This window comes from Rhipicephalus sanguineus, chromosome 3 (assembly GCF_013339695.2).
Source record: "Rhipicephalus sanguineus isolate Rsan-2018 chromosome 3, BIME_Rsan_1.4, whole genome shotgun sequence".
Taxonomy (NCBI): Eukaryota; Metazoa; Arthropoda; class Arachnida; order Ixodida; family Ixodidae; genus Rhipicephalus; species Rhipicephalus sanguineus.
The window spans coordinates 8,568,636-8,585,428 of record NC_051178.1 but is presented as its reverse complement, the minus strand read 5'-3'; the positions used below and the strand labels follow the sequence as shown (position 1 = coordinate 8,585,428).

General features: G+C 44.6%; 1 protein-coding gene across 1 annotated transcript in view; it reads left to right on the top strand.

The window, feature by feature from the left end:
- Positions 1-16,793, top strand: part of LOC125757547 (uncharacterized) — a 104,690-nt gene that overhangs the window by 68,948 nt on the left and 18,949 nt on the right. Inside the window, exon 5 of the mRNA XM_049413125.1 lies at positions 13,835-13,950. Coding sequence (XP_049269082.1) covers positions 13,835-13,950 — 116 coding nt within the window. The remainder of the gene's footprint in view (positions 1-13,834; positions 13,951-16,793) is intronic.

The window sequence follows — 16,793 nt, the reverse complement described above, 5'->3', positions numbered from 1 at the left end:
TCATGGAGTGGACGGACATGTTCTTCACTTATAATGCGGCGCTTGGCAACAGGACTCTGTCGAATTCTTGGCAATGACAACGAGAAGCGTCCCTGTATTGCCAGAGCATTTCTTTGAGCTGGTCTTGCTTATGACTGGGACGACTTGGACGGATGTCCAGCACTGGTTAAGGTGTCAGTGTAGGTTTGGCAGAATCTCTGAGGGCGAAAGCGTTCCTGGCTTCCACAATTTCTTCGATGTAGGCAACCATTGTGCCTGTGTTGACATGCTTCTACTCGTCGCTAAAATGAAATGTTTCAAAAATGAAATGCTTGTGCTCGTCGCGATGCCTTACATTCTACAAAAGTGGTAAAAGCTTTTAGGTTCGTCAGCAATTTTTTCATTTTCATTGATTGCGACTCATGACTGCCAGACTAATACTGACAATGCCCTGGTTACTTTCTGAACTCACTTAAATCCGATGGAGCTTACATGCCAATTTCTGGATGAGGGAAGACTTGCTTTCCTTGGCACAAAACACATCTGTTGGGCAGGGTAACAATACCCGCTCTCCCATTCAACTCAGCCCTCTGAAAACTGGTAAAACGTGGTACCGTAAACCTTAGCTTTGCCACTGTCATAAGTGTTGGGCCAACAGGTAAAGCACCTGGTTGTTGCAGGCTGCCTTGATCACTTGATCGTTTCTGTGGCAGAGAGCATGCACACGAAATTTCGAGCATGTAATAAGGAAAACTTGCAAAGGTCAAAAAAGAAAAAATGGGTGTCATTTCAATGGTCGCTATGACCATTGTTACGCGTAGAGTTGCAGTATTTACAATATATTTACAGTACGTAAGGGGTGTAGCGTTGACGCACTATGACAAGTGCAACACCATCGACCCGAGCCCGAGACACTTCAACTTCGTCTTCGGCTAGTAGTGTCCTCTAGTCCACAGTGGCACTAACACCTATGTGACAATATATACACAAAGTATCACATAACTCAGTGATTCGACTCCTGCGCCAACTGCGCCAAAGTGCGCCAAATGGTATTTACTGTGCCATCCTGATAATATCGACAAAAATTGCGCCAAACTGCGCCAGAGTCTCGGGTTTGGGGGCGTCTATCACCGGCAATTGCACCGCCGGCGCGTCAGAACATGTGCAGCTTGACCTTGGGGCCGCCAAAGTCGCAATCACGATCCAAGAATTATTCCTTTCAATAAACAGCGCTCGCGCGTGCGGCCCGAGTAAGCCACGACGCCATGCATGCACGGTGCCGACGGAGCTTGTGTTCTGCCAGTCGGCTCGACTGCAAAACGCGCTCTCGGCAGAGACTCGTGACGTCTATCGGTAGTGAGCAAGTGTGGCGGCGAGTCATCGGCGGATGTCCTATGTGCCAGAAGCGCTGCTGATAGCTCGTTTCAAGCGTCGCATGGCACGTAAGGAAAACAATGTTCAGTAATAACTACACGCGTGCCGGTAAATAGTGTCTGTCATTTTTATTTCTGGACATCGCGGGATGAAATCTGGGATCGCTAGCAATAGATATATGGGACAATATCGAATTTTTCGTGCTTTGCGTCTATGGAAGAGCACGTGAATGGTGGGAATGATTTGACATTTTTCCTCAGATATACTTTATACATGGATCTTCATCCAGAAGAGCTTTTTCGTAGTTCCTTCCACCAGCACATCCGAGTTTGCAATCACTCTTTGATAAATAGTCCCTAAAAGGCCCTGTCCTTTCGAGCTCGTGAGTGCTAGGGTTCCGATTCGAATTTTTTGGTTGCTTATTTAAAAATGTCATCTCATTAATAAAGCCATGCCTCCTGGTCGGAGCAGCCGCAATTGCGTTTTAATATGCGCACCTGCAGTAACGGGCCCGTCGCTGACGGCCCACAGTGAAGCGGCTACGCCATGTTACACGTCCGCCTCTCGCTTAGCTGACTGTTAAAAACCTCACAGTTTCGCTTAAGGGTGAAGCAATGAATGCGGTACTAGCAAATTGTATTGTTATACGAAGTAGGGCTAGCAGCTATAGCTCTTTTGGATCCGATCTCACGTAGCTGAAAAAACGCTGGTTTAAGGGGATATGGCCGCTCCAGGAACCGAAGCGGTTTTCGTTTTGTGAGTTTTCTAAACGCGAAGTAGGCGTTGAGAGCCCAGCAAGTTTACGAGCCGTCCCCTGATGCCTGAGATAGCGTGCGCCAGCGACTGAGCCCTTCGAGCGATGCAGTCCCCCCACCCCTCGCCGATAGCGTCCCTTCATGCTCCTTACGAAAGACGGGCGGGGCTTTTCCCCTCTGTTTTATGAACAATCGACGGCAGGCCCGCACGCGGGAAGATGTTATCGCATGCACTCTCCGTGCGACGGAGACAGCCGGCTCGTTTAATCTCCACTTCAGCCGCGTTCTTCGCCAGCGCTCGCGAGCTTTACCCGCGGGTAGAATGCGCAGGGTGATGTTATCAATTCGGACTTTATACGGAAAATTACGGCAACGGCCACGGCAAAAACCTGTCGAGAGTGTCCATATAATTGTTATCACAATAAAAGTACAAAAAAAAATGAGGATCCACTCCATTCTGTGAAGTGGATGATAAGCGAAGCTGTTTCGCGCACGGCACAGAGGTGGCATGATGGAGGACAGTTTGGTATGTAAGGCCACGTTGTTAACGGCCAGGCTGTTAATGCTCAACACGCAATATTAATGCGAAAGCCTTAGATCTATGCTTCCTCAAACACAAAAATGGCGGCGGCGTTAGTCGATTTATGCAAAAAATAATCATCACGTGATGGCGTCATCATGACGTCATATATCGTAATGTCAGCTGATGACGTCATCACATGACATCGTCGGTTTGTACTGCTTCCGTGATCGGTGCACCGATCATGGAGGCAGTGCAAAACTATGTGAGCTGCAGAATGCTTGCTGAGAGGAAGGGGGAGGATCAACACATCGATCGAGAAGAAAAAGGACCTGGCTTTCACCTTGGGGTCGTCTTAGGGGAATGCATTAGGGACTGTGTGTCTCTTTGGCATCGAGGAACAGCTGTACGTCACGGCGTTTGTCTACCACGTCTGCTGATAACCACGTAGATGTATTTCGAGTGCTATTTCATAAAGTACAATTTTATTGATCCGGTATTCTGTTTATTTCCTAGTGTCAAAATAACCATTGAATAGTGATGTACCAACTCGTTTGCGAGTGGCGGGGGGCCGGCGTCGCTCACTCAATCCGCCATATATACAGTGAACTCCCGTTAAGACGAACTCGGTTAAGACGAATTCTCGCTTATGCCGAACAACACAGGACCGGTTGTTTGGTTCCCCATAGACTCAATGCAAAAAAAATTCGCTTAAGACGAACCGCCCAATGTATTCTTCTGTTAAGACGAACTCTCGCGGTGGTCAACAACGCTGGCGATTCTGCGAAACGAACACTGCAGTCTTGGTTGGGCATTCAGGCGACCGAGAAAAAGCACAAAAGAAAAAAAAAGCGCTTTCGGGAGCAAAGACGCGAAGCAAATCGCGACGCGGAGGGCGCGAGATAAAGGAAAAAGAACGGTCAGCGGATAAAGCCGGCATCCCCCTCACCCCCAGAATAGGGGGATTTACAACTTGGACCCCCAAGCCATTGTATTCCCCTCCCGTTCTTCAGTTTCCCAGCTGGACTACAAAGGAGAACAGAAGAACACAGGAGCTTGGGGCCCCTCCGCCGTGGTCAGAGGGGCAAACGCAAGGGGAGTGGGGAAAAAAAAAAGAAAGCGACAACAGGAACAAAAATGGTCTGTGCATTACAATCGAGTACGAAACCAAAACCACGATCGCGGCGCACTCCCGTCAGAGGGGTCAGGTGCATTGTCATCGCCATCACACAATGGCGGCCGAGCACATGTATTTTGTGGTCAATTCGCGTTGGTTCGCATAGGACCTGTGTGCGTTGTATCTGGGCCCGTATTCTCAAAAGGCGACAATCGCAAAAGTATCGCCTTTGGTGCGCGCTGATTGGCTATTGAGCAAACCGGAAAAGTTAGGGCGCCATCTGGTAATTCCGCCGACGTCAATTTTGCGTCATGGTGCTCGACGGTGCTCTCGACATATTTGCAATAAACGAAGGCACCGTTAACCGTCGGTTCGTGGTGAAGTCTAGCATTTCAGTGACGTAGGCGGTAGCTTCTAGTATTCAATCCTCGGTGGATATACGCAGCATTTTTTACGCTGAAGCTTTCATCGAGCATTACCTTGGGGTGTTATCAGCGCTCGTTCTATGCCAGCGCGTGTTTTTTCGTGGTTTGAACGTCCCAGGAACATGAACCGTGCGTTGCTCGCGTGGCTTATCGCGAGCCGGCAACATGTTGAGATCTTGAGACGATGTCGCTGCGGCGGCACGCTACAGCTGAACTCTCCGAGTACGCCGTGTTAAACTCTCAACGAAAATACGTTTCACGCAAAGTTGCATTCTTTAAATATTATACTGTGCATTAAATAATCGAACAAAAAAACGTTGAAAGCACCTTCAACACGTCTTATACTTCAAGTAGCCACAGCCAAGCGGACCAAGCCTGGCCACTGCGTAGAAGCAGCAGCACACGCTCGAAAACGCCGCACTCGGTTTGCTCTGCACTCGTACGGTGCGCTCACTCCTGTGTTGTAAGACATTCGTACGACCAACGGCCAGTTGCAACAATGACGTCACAGGCAAGTGTTTTTTTCACTTATTGAACGCATCAAATTCTACGTCACCAAATGCGATACTATCGCCTTTTGCGATCGTTTGAGAATACGGGCCCTGTTCCCAGTGAAGTGCAAATTGTGATCAGCCATTTTGATTATGGAAGCGCACGACAAGGGAAGGCTATTTTGCACAGTGAATATAGCTGCGTTGTGTCTTTTTCGTGGCGAGGCTTGTGACCGTGAGTAGCCCGATGGGATATCTTCAGCTGCACGTCGTTCAGGAAAAGTTACTACGGGTCGAAAACGGCAAAATATCCGGACCTCGAAGAAAACCTTGCAGACTTTCTTAAGCAATTCAGCGTATAATGACTTTGTCAAGGCAACAGCACGCGACCGAGGCCCATCCAGAAGTGATCTTAGAGCCAGCAAAACAGGCTCACAGAAGAAAACGAACTGCCAGGACAATAAATTTTACATTCTTTGAAGGAAAATTGTGCTTCTCTCTCTCTCTTTTTTTGTAATCGTCAACATAGGAGCGTGCTACAGTTTTATCATTAAAATGTGGTAGCAGTATGTACATGAATTTTTTTTATTTTTGAACCCGCGAAATCAGGTGCTCGTACGACTCGTGTAAGTACTCTGCTTGAAGGCATAGTTTTTATCTAGATGAGCCAAATAAATGCTTTTTCTTGTCTTTTTGCCGCCATTGTAGGCCTACTCCATTCAGTGTTTTCAAGTAACATATTTGGATGCACTTGGCATGTTACCATGTCTCTTTTTAGGGGCACTTCTGATAAGCCGAACTCCTGATAAGACGAACAGATGACCGCGGCCCCTTCGAGTTCGTCTTAACGGGAGTCTACTGTATATATATATGTATATATATATATATATATAATTTGAGGTCATTTTTGATATTCGTAGAGCTGATCAGATGACTTGCTTTTCAAAACTGTTTGCTTTAAGGGGGGACGTGGCACTTAAGGAATGAAAATCAACCGAAAAATCTAGTTTTCGCTGGCCATCTCTGCACGTACATCAATGTGCACCTAGTTACTAATTTTCATTGCTGCATACCCTCTTCTATCCAGACCTTACTATAAAAAAGCAAAACTTTGCATCCTGCCCTTTAAATTGAGGGCAAACGGCAAGCAATTTTTCATGCTCTTTCTGTAATGGAGGAGCAATATCTTTTGTTCTGTCTGGGTTATCATTATGATTTCTTTTTCGCTGCTAAGATAAATAGATGTGATGTGTCGTAAGGCAAATTTTGTTATAGTACTTTCTTAAGAAAAATGTTCTAAATCAAGGTTTTGTTTTGAGTATTAATTGGGGCGTTTTTTAAATTGAGTGCAACAGCCCACAACTCTGCTTGGAAATGTCCTAAAACAATGATTTATACTTTACGACACACTACAAACATTCTCAATGTATTCTGTGGATTGTACATTGGTGTGCAGGTTGTGGTTAATTAGCTAATTAGGCCTTAAACAAAGAAGTAGGTGTTTGTGATATCCTGGAAACTATTTATCATAGGAAAACAACAATTGCATATTTGAAATCAGCACATAAACATTCCTAAACTATGAAAGTTCCATCAAAATCAGTCAAGAATTAAAAAAAAAAGTTTTAAAGTGCCACGTCTCCCCTTAAATCAAGGAAGAATCTGCACAAACAGATTGTGCAGGCTCAGCGGCCCTATACCGCGACAACACTGCAGTGTTTAATAACATTTTGGAAATATTACCGTGAAGTTTAAAAAGTACACCTAAACTTAACTTGATCATCTGAGTATTGCATCAGCAAACTTCCCAGTCTTAGTTTGGCATTGTAGATACGATGAGCATGAAGAACCTGCTATGACTCTCGTACCTTAAATTTTCACTTATTAAACAGAACATGTAGCTGACGAAGCAAGGTACGTCGCAGAAGTCTTCAGGATAAGCCGATTGCCAATTTCTTTATTGTTATAGCTCTCTAATATAAAGTCCTTCTTACGAAGCAGACCAAGTTCAGTCGATTAATACTTAAGCAAACCACATTGAGCTGGTTGTGTATAGTTATAAGATTATAAATGACTACCAATGTTTATACTAGGTGTCGTTCCTTGCCCTCCTACTTTTCCCAGCTTTGGTGGGGGTGGACGGAAAAGCGGTGAAGTGTCCCTTTACTCCTCCCCTCCGGTTCCTCCAATTAAATAGCCTACTTAAACTATGTAAGCTCAAATTTTCCTTGAAAAAATGCGGGCGTTTATAACGTTAAACTACCCCGCATTGTTTCCTTACGTATAGTTCGTTAGCTGTTAATGAGCGGTAGAAATTTTCTGGGTCATGCTCACAGCACCTGCTCGTAAAACGACGCAACAAATGACGCGTAAGTGATCCATCGCGTAATTACTACGCACTCATGACTGCTTAAAAAATAATATAATAATGAACTATTTTCAATATGGCGTATTGTTTGTCATTAGTTCTTCGCTATTCGTCAAAAATTTTCAATGTGCCATAAAATTGCCTCCTTGTTACGCGACGTCACAAGTCTGCGAAAACTCGCGGCGTTAAAATCAAGTGTGCACAATAAGCAGCACATTACTGTGCTGAACAATAACTCGTTTATTTCGGAATAGCCAGACAGTGTTTCTTTCTGAACGCAATTTAAGAAGGCTGCCCGCCAATCACATTGGCAGCGGCTGCTTACAGCAGCGGGAGAGATGGATTCATATGTGTATAAAAGATACTTTTAGTTGTAGTACAACGATGTTGAGCTGTTTTTGCGCGTGTACAACTCACTCACCCTTGCTGAAAGAGAGGTAGAGAGAGAAATAAACATTATTAGGAACAGACACAATCCTTTGCAGGTAGGCAGCCTTCTTACTACAGAAAACCGTGGACGCTGAGGATCTCCCTGGTGAGGTAAATCAAGTAACGGAGCAAACTTGAAAGCTGGGTTCTCAATGTGCTCGAGTCCACTGCCTTATTACAAGCCGCCGCGATCGCTGCAGGCTACCATATGATAAGCCAAGTGAAGCAGGCTAATCGGAGACTAAAGTGAGAATCTATTTTAGCTGTCCTGGCTAGGCACAACGAAAATGCTGGACACTTCTGCACACTCATCAACTGACGGTACCTTGAATATGGAGCAGTGGCGATGCTATTCGTTTTAAAAGAAAGAAACTGAATTTCCTGTAAAAGGAGAGCGTTTGATCGGCCTATACAACGTTTACTGGTTCCCGCCCATATTTGCGTCGCCGATTACTGAAATTTCAGGCCAGGCAGAACAAAATAAAATCATGTCAGATTGCTGCAATGTTATTGGCCGCGAGATCGACCTATAGGTGGCAGCACCGTCGCCGCGTTAGTGTGGAGAGGCTGTCGGAGGCGCGCATACAAATGCACACAGCGGCGCTTCGTTGTGAGCGGTTTGAGCCGATTCTCGGCGAATAAAATGTGTTTATTGCAGCTTACTGGAAATATATACACTCTTCATTGTTGAATCGATGCACGAAGATCATCCAACATTACTATTACTAGTGAGAGAAGCGCAAGCTGCCGATGAAAGGGATGCTCGCCCTGGATGACAGTTCACGCTTACGCACTTTATGACGTTTTTGGTTGTTTTCTCTGTACGTGTTTAGCTTGTGTTCTGTGTACTACGCGCTGCTGTAGCACGACTGAACTACTTAAGTGTTTACTTCTTGTTGATTTGTATACCAGCCCATATTCCTGTGCAATGAGCACTGCTCGCGCGAATACGCATTTTTTTATTGTTCAGTTCTCCATGAAATGTAGGACAGTTGATAAGTTTAGTCAGGAAAGCTACGTGATCGACAGCGCTTTAGCGCCACGGAGACGTTCAACGCGTACGCACTTGTTCTTGCTCGAGTAACAGAATAAAAAGGTAAGAGTTTAGCACAGAGCTTTCATCGATTGATTACATGCACGACAGTGATGCAACAAAGTTCCGGTTATTTTATAGAATAAGTGTTTTTTTAACGAATAATGTTCGCTGCCTTCCATCAATTTATAACAACTCCACACAAAAGCTCAAGATAATGTAAAAATTCGGCAGATCCCACATACCGTGGGAGTCGATGTTATGCGAAGCATAACAGCTACTCTAAGCACACAAGTGGTTGCGCGTTAATTTCGCCCCAAGTTAAAATTGCGCGCGGCAACTCCGTTTTATCACTGCCGTACGTGTCATTCCATTGTCTGTTTTTTTTGGGGGGGGGGGGGGGGGAACAGTTTGAGTACCGAAGTGTCAGACTTCACTGGAGAAAGAAATATTTCGCTGTAACGGGACCACGATCGTACAATAAAAGGACATCTTAAGCACAACTAAAGCTCATCGCATAACCGATGAACTACAGTGCCGCAGTTATACAGCTAACGACAACGCGAAAGTGCATGGCCTAGAGCCTCTTGTTTGTTTACCAACGAGTCCCTAAAACGCTGCCTTCACACACTATTTAATGCTCCTAATGTTTGGGACTATGTCAAGTGCACTTTAGGATGCGCTTGAACCAGAAAGCGGCACCAACACTGAAATGATTCCGGCGAACGAAGGGTACGACATCAATACACAGCCCTCTTGAAAGTCGCACTCACTGATTTATTACAATGCGCATGCAGCCTAGCAAGCTGATTTGCTTCTGTACACCATATTAGGTATACGTACGAGCAGTTAAACTCGTGCTAAAACAAGAGAACAAACCGCCCTTTGAGAACGTGCATGACGTACGCGCACTTGCAAACACGGCGTGGCTAGCAGACGACGCAGGGCGCGCGTCTGCTAGCCACGCCGCACACTACACTAGGCGCGCTTCATCCAGTAGCCGCCAGGCGGCGACTCTGCTCGATCTCGCGGCCAATAGAGCCCCTGCTGAGCGATAGCCTCCTCTGCAATGCTCGAACGCAAGACGCACAAGCGTGGAATAGGCAGCCCGCACCGCAGGTAGCCTACAGTGCGTGGTCATGATACACGGAACACACGAAGGACAGTCATCACAGCAGAATCGTAAGACAAATTTTATTACAAAATTACGTTTTGCTGCGTTCAAGTAAAAGTTTGCCTGACTTGTTAGTTTCCCAGTCTGCAGCCGACAGTGACCACTGTCAAAAGTGGGGGGGGGCTCCGCCTCCCCCCCCCCAACATTTCTCAGTGGGGGCTAGCGCCTCCCCTTGCCCCTCCCCCCCCCCCCCCCCCCCTGGCAGTTACGCCTATGCCACTGAAGAGGTTAATCCAGAACACTCAACTGCATGAGCCCTTATTTTTGTATTATCGAGTGGAATATAGAGTTCTCCTGATGTGATTTTTTCCACGAGATTTCCAGTGAATCGAAATATTTCTTGCTGTTCATACGGGCCCCATAATAATTATTCAGGTGCTTGAATGTTAATGCAATTTGCTTCTCTTGTGCACCCCAAGATGTAAAATTAGGTGCTGCGGTGGGCTCCCAGATGCAAAATTACCTGCTCCAAAGTGCTCCAAGATGGAAATTTTTGCTGCTCCAAAGTGCTCCAAAATGGAAATTTTGCTGCTCCAAAAATTGCTCCAAATCAGAAGTCCTCTGTAGCATCACTGCATAACTTTAAAAAATTGCTCAAATAGTTAATATCAACGTGGTGTTTTCTGCTCCTGCAAAATTAAGCAGTATTTGCCACTTTATGTGGCCATCCAATTCAACGATTCCATTGAAAATGTTGTGGATCAGATTCCTCTCGCATGCGGAAAATTTTCAGACAGATCGTGCTAACGATCGTGCCGTGTGCACGTAAAACGTGCACACGGCGCATGGCTATCCATCCTCTGTAGGTCCTGCATGTGCTCACCTGTATTTGAGAAATGTAGTGTAGTGAGTAAACACAATGATCGCCCAACACGCAAAATTGTTGAAGCTCATCAGATTGCACAGTTGGGTAACAACTGTGTCAATCATGTTTTCATCCAAGGAACGGGATTACTTGGGTGAACGGTTTTCGTAATCTGTCTGAGTTGCTGTGCTCCTATGTGTACTATGTCCCATGACTCAGTACTACGTAAGTGGTTATCTTGTGTCAACTTGATATATATAGGCAGTGCATTGTTTACATGTCCTTGGTACACGTACAACCAACAGGCTCATGTTGAGTTAGGCATGTCAAGCAGTCTGTCGAGTGCAAGAAAGGTGTGATTTATGCCCTGCCGTTCTCATGTGGACAGCAGTACGTGGGACAAACTGAAAGATGTTTAAACTAGAGGTGTGTGAATATTCGAAATTTCGAATATTTTTCTAATAGTGTTTGCTATTCGATTCGATTCGCACTGGAATTTTACTATTCGAATTATTCGAACTTCCCAAAAACAAATACAGTCAACGTCCGACTGAAAGTGACCCAGTCAGATTTTCAATATGCTTCACCTCATTACACTCTCGTATTGCGGCAAAGCTGCCTTTCAAGCTCCGTTACGGTCGAACTTTGCCAAGACACAACGTCCGATTGGAAGAGGTCCCTAGATTTTCAGTACGCTTCACCTTATCACACCCCGGTATTGTGGCAAAGATGCCTTTCAAGCTCCGTTACGATCGAATTTTGCCAAGACACACTCAACGACAGATTGGAAGTGGTCCCTAGATTTTCAATATGCTTCACCTCATCACACCCCCATATAGCGGCAAAGCTGCCTTTCAAGCTCCACTAAGGTGTAAATGTATTAACTCAAGAAAACGCTGGTTACAACATGGAGATGAAAGATGTGGCAGAGTTGGGGGCTCAATTAATGCTGTTTTGGGCCTGAAATTTGGGCAGGAAGTCCGAAAAATTGGACGCCGAAGCTTTTTAGCATCCAAAATTTCAGATGTTCTTACATATCGACGTCTACGAGGCAGATTTGGAACTCCGGACTTGAAGGGAGCACACCCTTGTCCACCACATCAGTTGGGCTTCCACAGAAGTTGAAAGAGGAGGAGAGGCTGAGGAAATGGCATCTTTGCCTATCACGTGTAAAGTGTTGTCGGCAACACTTTGGTTGCACCAAATCATGTACATAAATAGAATTCGGCCTCTACATTGCCTCATTGCCTCATTCTTGATAAGACAACTATGAAACACCACCCTGCCAGTGCTTCATCAACCTAGCGAAAACACCTTCATATTGCTATCTCATAAAGAATATGCTAAGGAATCCTCTCCAACTTTTTTTCTGCAATTTCGCTTCGAAGTATTCGAAAAATATTCTAGAAATATTCGAATAATATTCGATTCAATTCGCACTCACACTTCAATATTCGAATTCGCTTCGCACCCAAAATTTTGCTATTCGCACAGCTCTAGTTTAAACCAAAGATTAAAAGAGCACCACGACAATGTCGCACGCGTTGCCACTTGTGGATATGTGGCCAAACATTTCAGAGATTGTCGATCGAAAGGAAATGAGTGAACCCTGTGAACCAAGGTACACAGATTGCAACGTTATAGGTAAACACTGTGATGCCCCGAGAAATACAGGAGGCACATGTGATTGCAAGATTGCAGGACATGTGTAAAAGCACAACGCCCTCAGTAGCACTGTCCCAAAGAGAAAATCAGTACCTTGATTGTGAAATTTTACGCACGTCTGTTTTCTGCCAGCACTAACGTTCTCTCTGTGCATGTTTCTTGTAAATTTTTTTCTGTTCACCAGTGGGGCTTGCTGGCTTCAATAAAATTTCATTTGTCAGTCAGCGCTCTGTCTGTCCTATGTGCCACGTTGTAGATATGGGTCTAGTGGTTATGGTGCTTGATTGCTGACCCGAAGGTCGCAGGATCAAATCCCAGCTGCTCTGGCATTTCAGTGGAGGCGACGTGCTGGAGGCCCGTGTGCTTCGATTTAGGTGCAGCCCTGTCTCATAACCACATTGTGGTTTTGGGACGTAAAACAGCAAGAATCATTTATTAGTTAATCTGAAAATATTGTTCACCTGGTGTACAGTAGAGGAGAGTGTCACTGAAGTTACCCTTTCTGTATGCATGAATAATACGTGACCTGGCACATTTGTTTATATGAGAAGATTTAGCGTAACTATTGGAGACTGGTTTGTAGATCTGTATTTTGTTCCAAGCATTCTCATATCATACATAAGAGCATCTTTCTGGGCTAGGTGGGTCATTCTTGCATTGGTTAACAAATTAAAGCGCACGTGTATGCCAATGATATTTCACAAATCAGTAGCGTTCGTGGCATCAAGATCCAAGGTGTTTGGATAAGGTTCTCAGTCCGAGTTGCACATCCGCGTAGTTTTTATACGTTCATTTTAGAGTCCTTCTTAAAGCCACTCAACCTTCTGCCGCGGCTGCCCCTTGTGAGCACGCTGGAGCGCCACGTCATGCGGTGCTTGTGCGGATGCTCTCACCCCCTGTAAAGTCATTTTCGCCTCATGGCACACGTGTGTCCGTCAGATTAGTCGTAGTTAGTTTCACCACCGAGCAAAAGATGGCACTGTGATTGTATGGTCATGCCAGTAGAGTGCCACTTGGCGGGCGCGAGGTTATCTGCGCGTTTGGGGACATCTTTCTCTCTCTTGGGGTGGTGCGGCCATGGATGGACGTCAGTCTCTCGCGGGCCCCTCGTGGGGAGTCGGATGTCGGCAACACCGCATTCGCGGTACATTGTATGTGTGTGCTGTGTTGCTTTGTGTGTTATGTTCTCTGTGTGTTGTGCTGGCATTGTGTTCAGATTATTTCTCACGTTACTTCTTAGATTCAGCTGGGGAGCTCGCCATTGTACAGGCAGTTAATAAATGTCCAAATGTTTGTCGTTCACGTGACTGTGTTCCGAGAGAGGAGCTCTCTTTTCAGTCCCAACATGCTCTGAGGCATCTTTTGTAGCTGCAGTGGCACTTGTCATGTGACCGATGTGGTGAGCAGAGCCTCCATGCTGTGTCTACATTTGAAGCTGGCCCATCTTCACTTACTTTGAATCTGCCAGTGGCTGATAGCCGACATAAATCAAGAGTGTTGTTTTGATCGGATGTGCCTCTTGCTATTATCACTGATGCAAGTTTAATTAATAGGAGTTTACCTATCTGGTCCTGCAAAAGTACACTTAACTAGGCCGAGCCAGCAGTTAGCTGATGTGATGATACCATTGATTTGGATAAAACACCCCCAGGTGCACAAAACAGAAATTGTTTGCATAACGGATGACCATGCACTGCAGGATGCCGAGATGGACGAAGGTGAGCTGACCGACAGTCAGCAGCCACTGTGGTCTCCTCTCGAGGGCAACACTGACCCTGTGGAGGCCGTCCTGCCTTTCCTCACCAGCTCTCTCTGGTGGGTGACTTCCAAGGAGGCTTCCTTTCACCTCAATTTTCCTTTATTCTTCGATCGAGCATGTTTTGCAAGAATATGCACAGTGTATGGCTAATATCCATTTCACAAAAATAGCTCTACATTGTAGATCTCTATATGTAAAATCCAGTTACTGACTCGTGTGTTGGCAGTAGATTTGCTTACACAGGAACTCTGGTATTTTTTTAACCATATTACTGTATGACTGTCTTCAATGCTGTTGACAGCATTGGGCAGTGGTTAGAAAAGTTGTTTTTGTCACCTCCTTTAAGGGGAGACCCTGCTTCTCAAACATGTGTCTTGTTTTCGAGCATATCATTATGAAACTTTCACAGCTTATGTATTTTTATGTGCTGATTTCAAACATGCAATTATTGTTCTAATACAATATGTAATTTTGAAACTTAAATAGTATTTGTATTGTTAGGAGCAGGCTTTATTTCTAAACTTGGAGAGTTATCAAACAAATCGCATATCACAATAACCTGGAATGAATACTGTATGCAATAAAACAAGAATGGATGTTCTAGGCCCATTTGAAGAAAAGTTATGGTACGTTGAACATTTGGCAAGTGAGCGATGTCGAGCTCGGTCAAACTGGGATCAAGTTGGGAATGTTCAACATACCATAACTTTCGTTCAAATGGGCCTGGAACATCCATTCTTGTTTTTACTGCACACAGTATTAATTCCAGCTTATTTTGATATGCTGATTTGCTTTATAACTCTCACAATTTATAAATGAATCTTGCTCCCAACAATATACATGAAATATTTGATATTTTGAAAACAGCATAGTTTACTAGAAAAATAATTGCGTATTTGAAATAAGGACATAAAAATACATAAGCTGCGAAAGGTTAATAAAAATGTACTCAAAAACAAAGAAATATGTCTCTGAAGCAGGGTCCCCCCTTAAATATCACAGCTGCTTTTGTTATGTGCATTTTTTTCAAGAAAGACACCTGTACTGAGCGCTAAGTTATAAATATTGCAAAGATGCGGTCAAATTATGTTGATCAAATATTTTACTGGTTTTATCTGAATTCTATCTATCTCACATGCTGCACTATTTTTAAAGAAATTAATTATGCCGGTAATTTCATAATCATCTGTAGGATTGAGATATATACTGCTGTCGTTTTTATTTATTGCGTCTGGGTAACGTGTACTGACTTACTAGGCTCGTAAAGAAATCATTAAATGCGTCGCTGAGTTCTGAACCCTTGACATTATTTAAATCAATTCTTCACAGTTTCTGCGGAATGTGAGTGACCCGTTTATCTTTTTCCACATAACACCAGGCTTGGTCTTTTCATACTGCTCAAGAGTATTGTAAGAATAAGAACGTTCTGTTTTTTTGTAGGTAGCCATTGGTTTTAGTATTCTTATGCTGTGTAAATGTAGCCCATTCCTCTGAGCTTATCGTCCATAGCTTATGCAAATTAGCACTCGTCTTGGTTATTTCTTCTAGGGGAAATGATTCAGCATAACCTTCTGTGAAAAGACTAATCAAATTCTGATGTCTTAGCGCGAGTTACAGCATCCCAATTTATCATTGATAGTCTTTTGCGAAAGTTATCTAAATTGTGTTGACTATTGTTCTGTACTAATGTAATGTTTGAGCAATAATTAGCCCCACATTTGCGAGGCTTAACCCTTTGAGGGTCGAATTTTTTCGCGAAATCCAGTCCAAAAATTTCTAATTTTTTTATTGTTGAAATAAATTCTTCAGACGATTCTATTTCAGAAAAAACTGTCTAAAATTTTTTTTCGTGACCGGTAAGTGACAAAAAAAATCATTTTTGTTGGTACATACACATGGCTTATTCGTAGTCCACATCTCGCCACGCACGCTTTTCAGATGTCGCTTCTTGATTGTCATCGGAGTCTGAACTCGTCAGAAAACAGAAAATCCTCGTCTGAGAAACTGAAATCCAATGAATCAGATTCTGATTCGGCACCGGAAGAATCGCTGCTCGACTTACTAGCAGCAGAGCAACCGGCACGCGCTTCCATAACGTAAGCGAACTGCGTCAGTGAGCGCACGGAAGAAAACTCTACGGTTGTGCGCCCATCCGGAAAGCAAAACGAGTGAAAAAGCTACAGTAATCCTTCGTCTTATCGCCAACAAGAAGTAGTTAGTGTTTTTGAGACCCCAAAACTTGAAACGCAATCACGGCGGCATCGATTGTGTAATTTAGCGCCACACGGAAACAGATGTAATCGCACCCCGGGGAGAAATAAACGAGAGAGTAAGAAGCGGTCACCCTTTGAGAGATTATAAACCAAACAGCCATCAGCTTTGCGGGCGCAAGAAGCGAAAACCTACCGAAGGACAAAACCGAAACCAGCTGGACCCTGTGCGCGCATTCCGATGCGCAACTGAAAGCCGCCGCACCACTTTGGAAAGCAAAAAAAAAAGACATTGGCGCATTAAAAAAATTCCACGTATTCCCGAAGCGTGGCAGCACATTCCAAGCAAGAGAAATGATTGAAGAAAGCGCGCGTTTGAAACCAACCAACCGCGCCACCGGCGCCCTCGGTTGCGTAAGCGATAGCCGGCGCACCGTTTTGCGAAACATAAAAAAAGCAACAACGGAGAGACATCGGCGCATGAAAAAAATTCCACGTATTCCCGAAGCGTGGCAGCACATGCCAAGCAAGAGAAACGATCGAAAAAGGCGCGCACTTTAAACCAGCTCCACTGCGAACGCGCTCGGATGGGCGAGCGATAGCCAGCGCGCCGTTTTGGGAAGCAAAAAAAAAAATACAACGGTAGAGACATCGGTGCATGAAAAAATTCCATGTATTCCCGAAGTGTA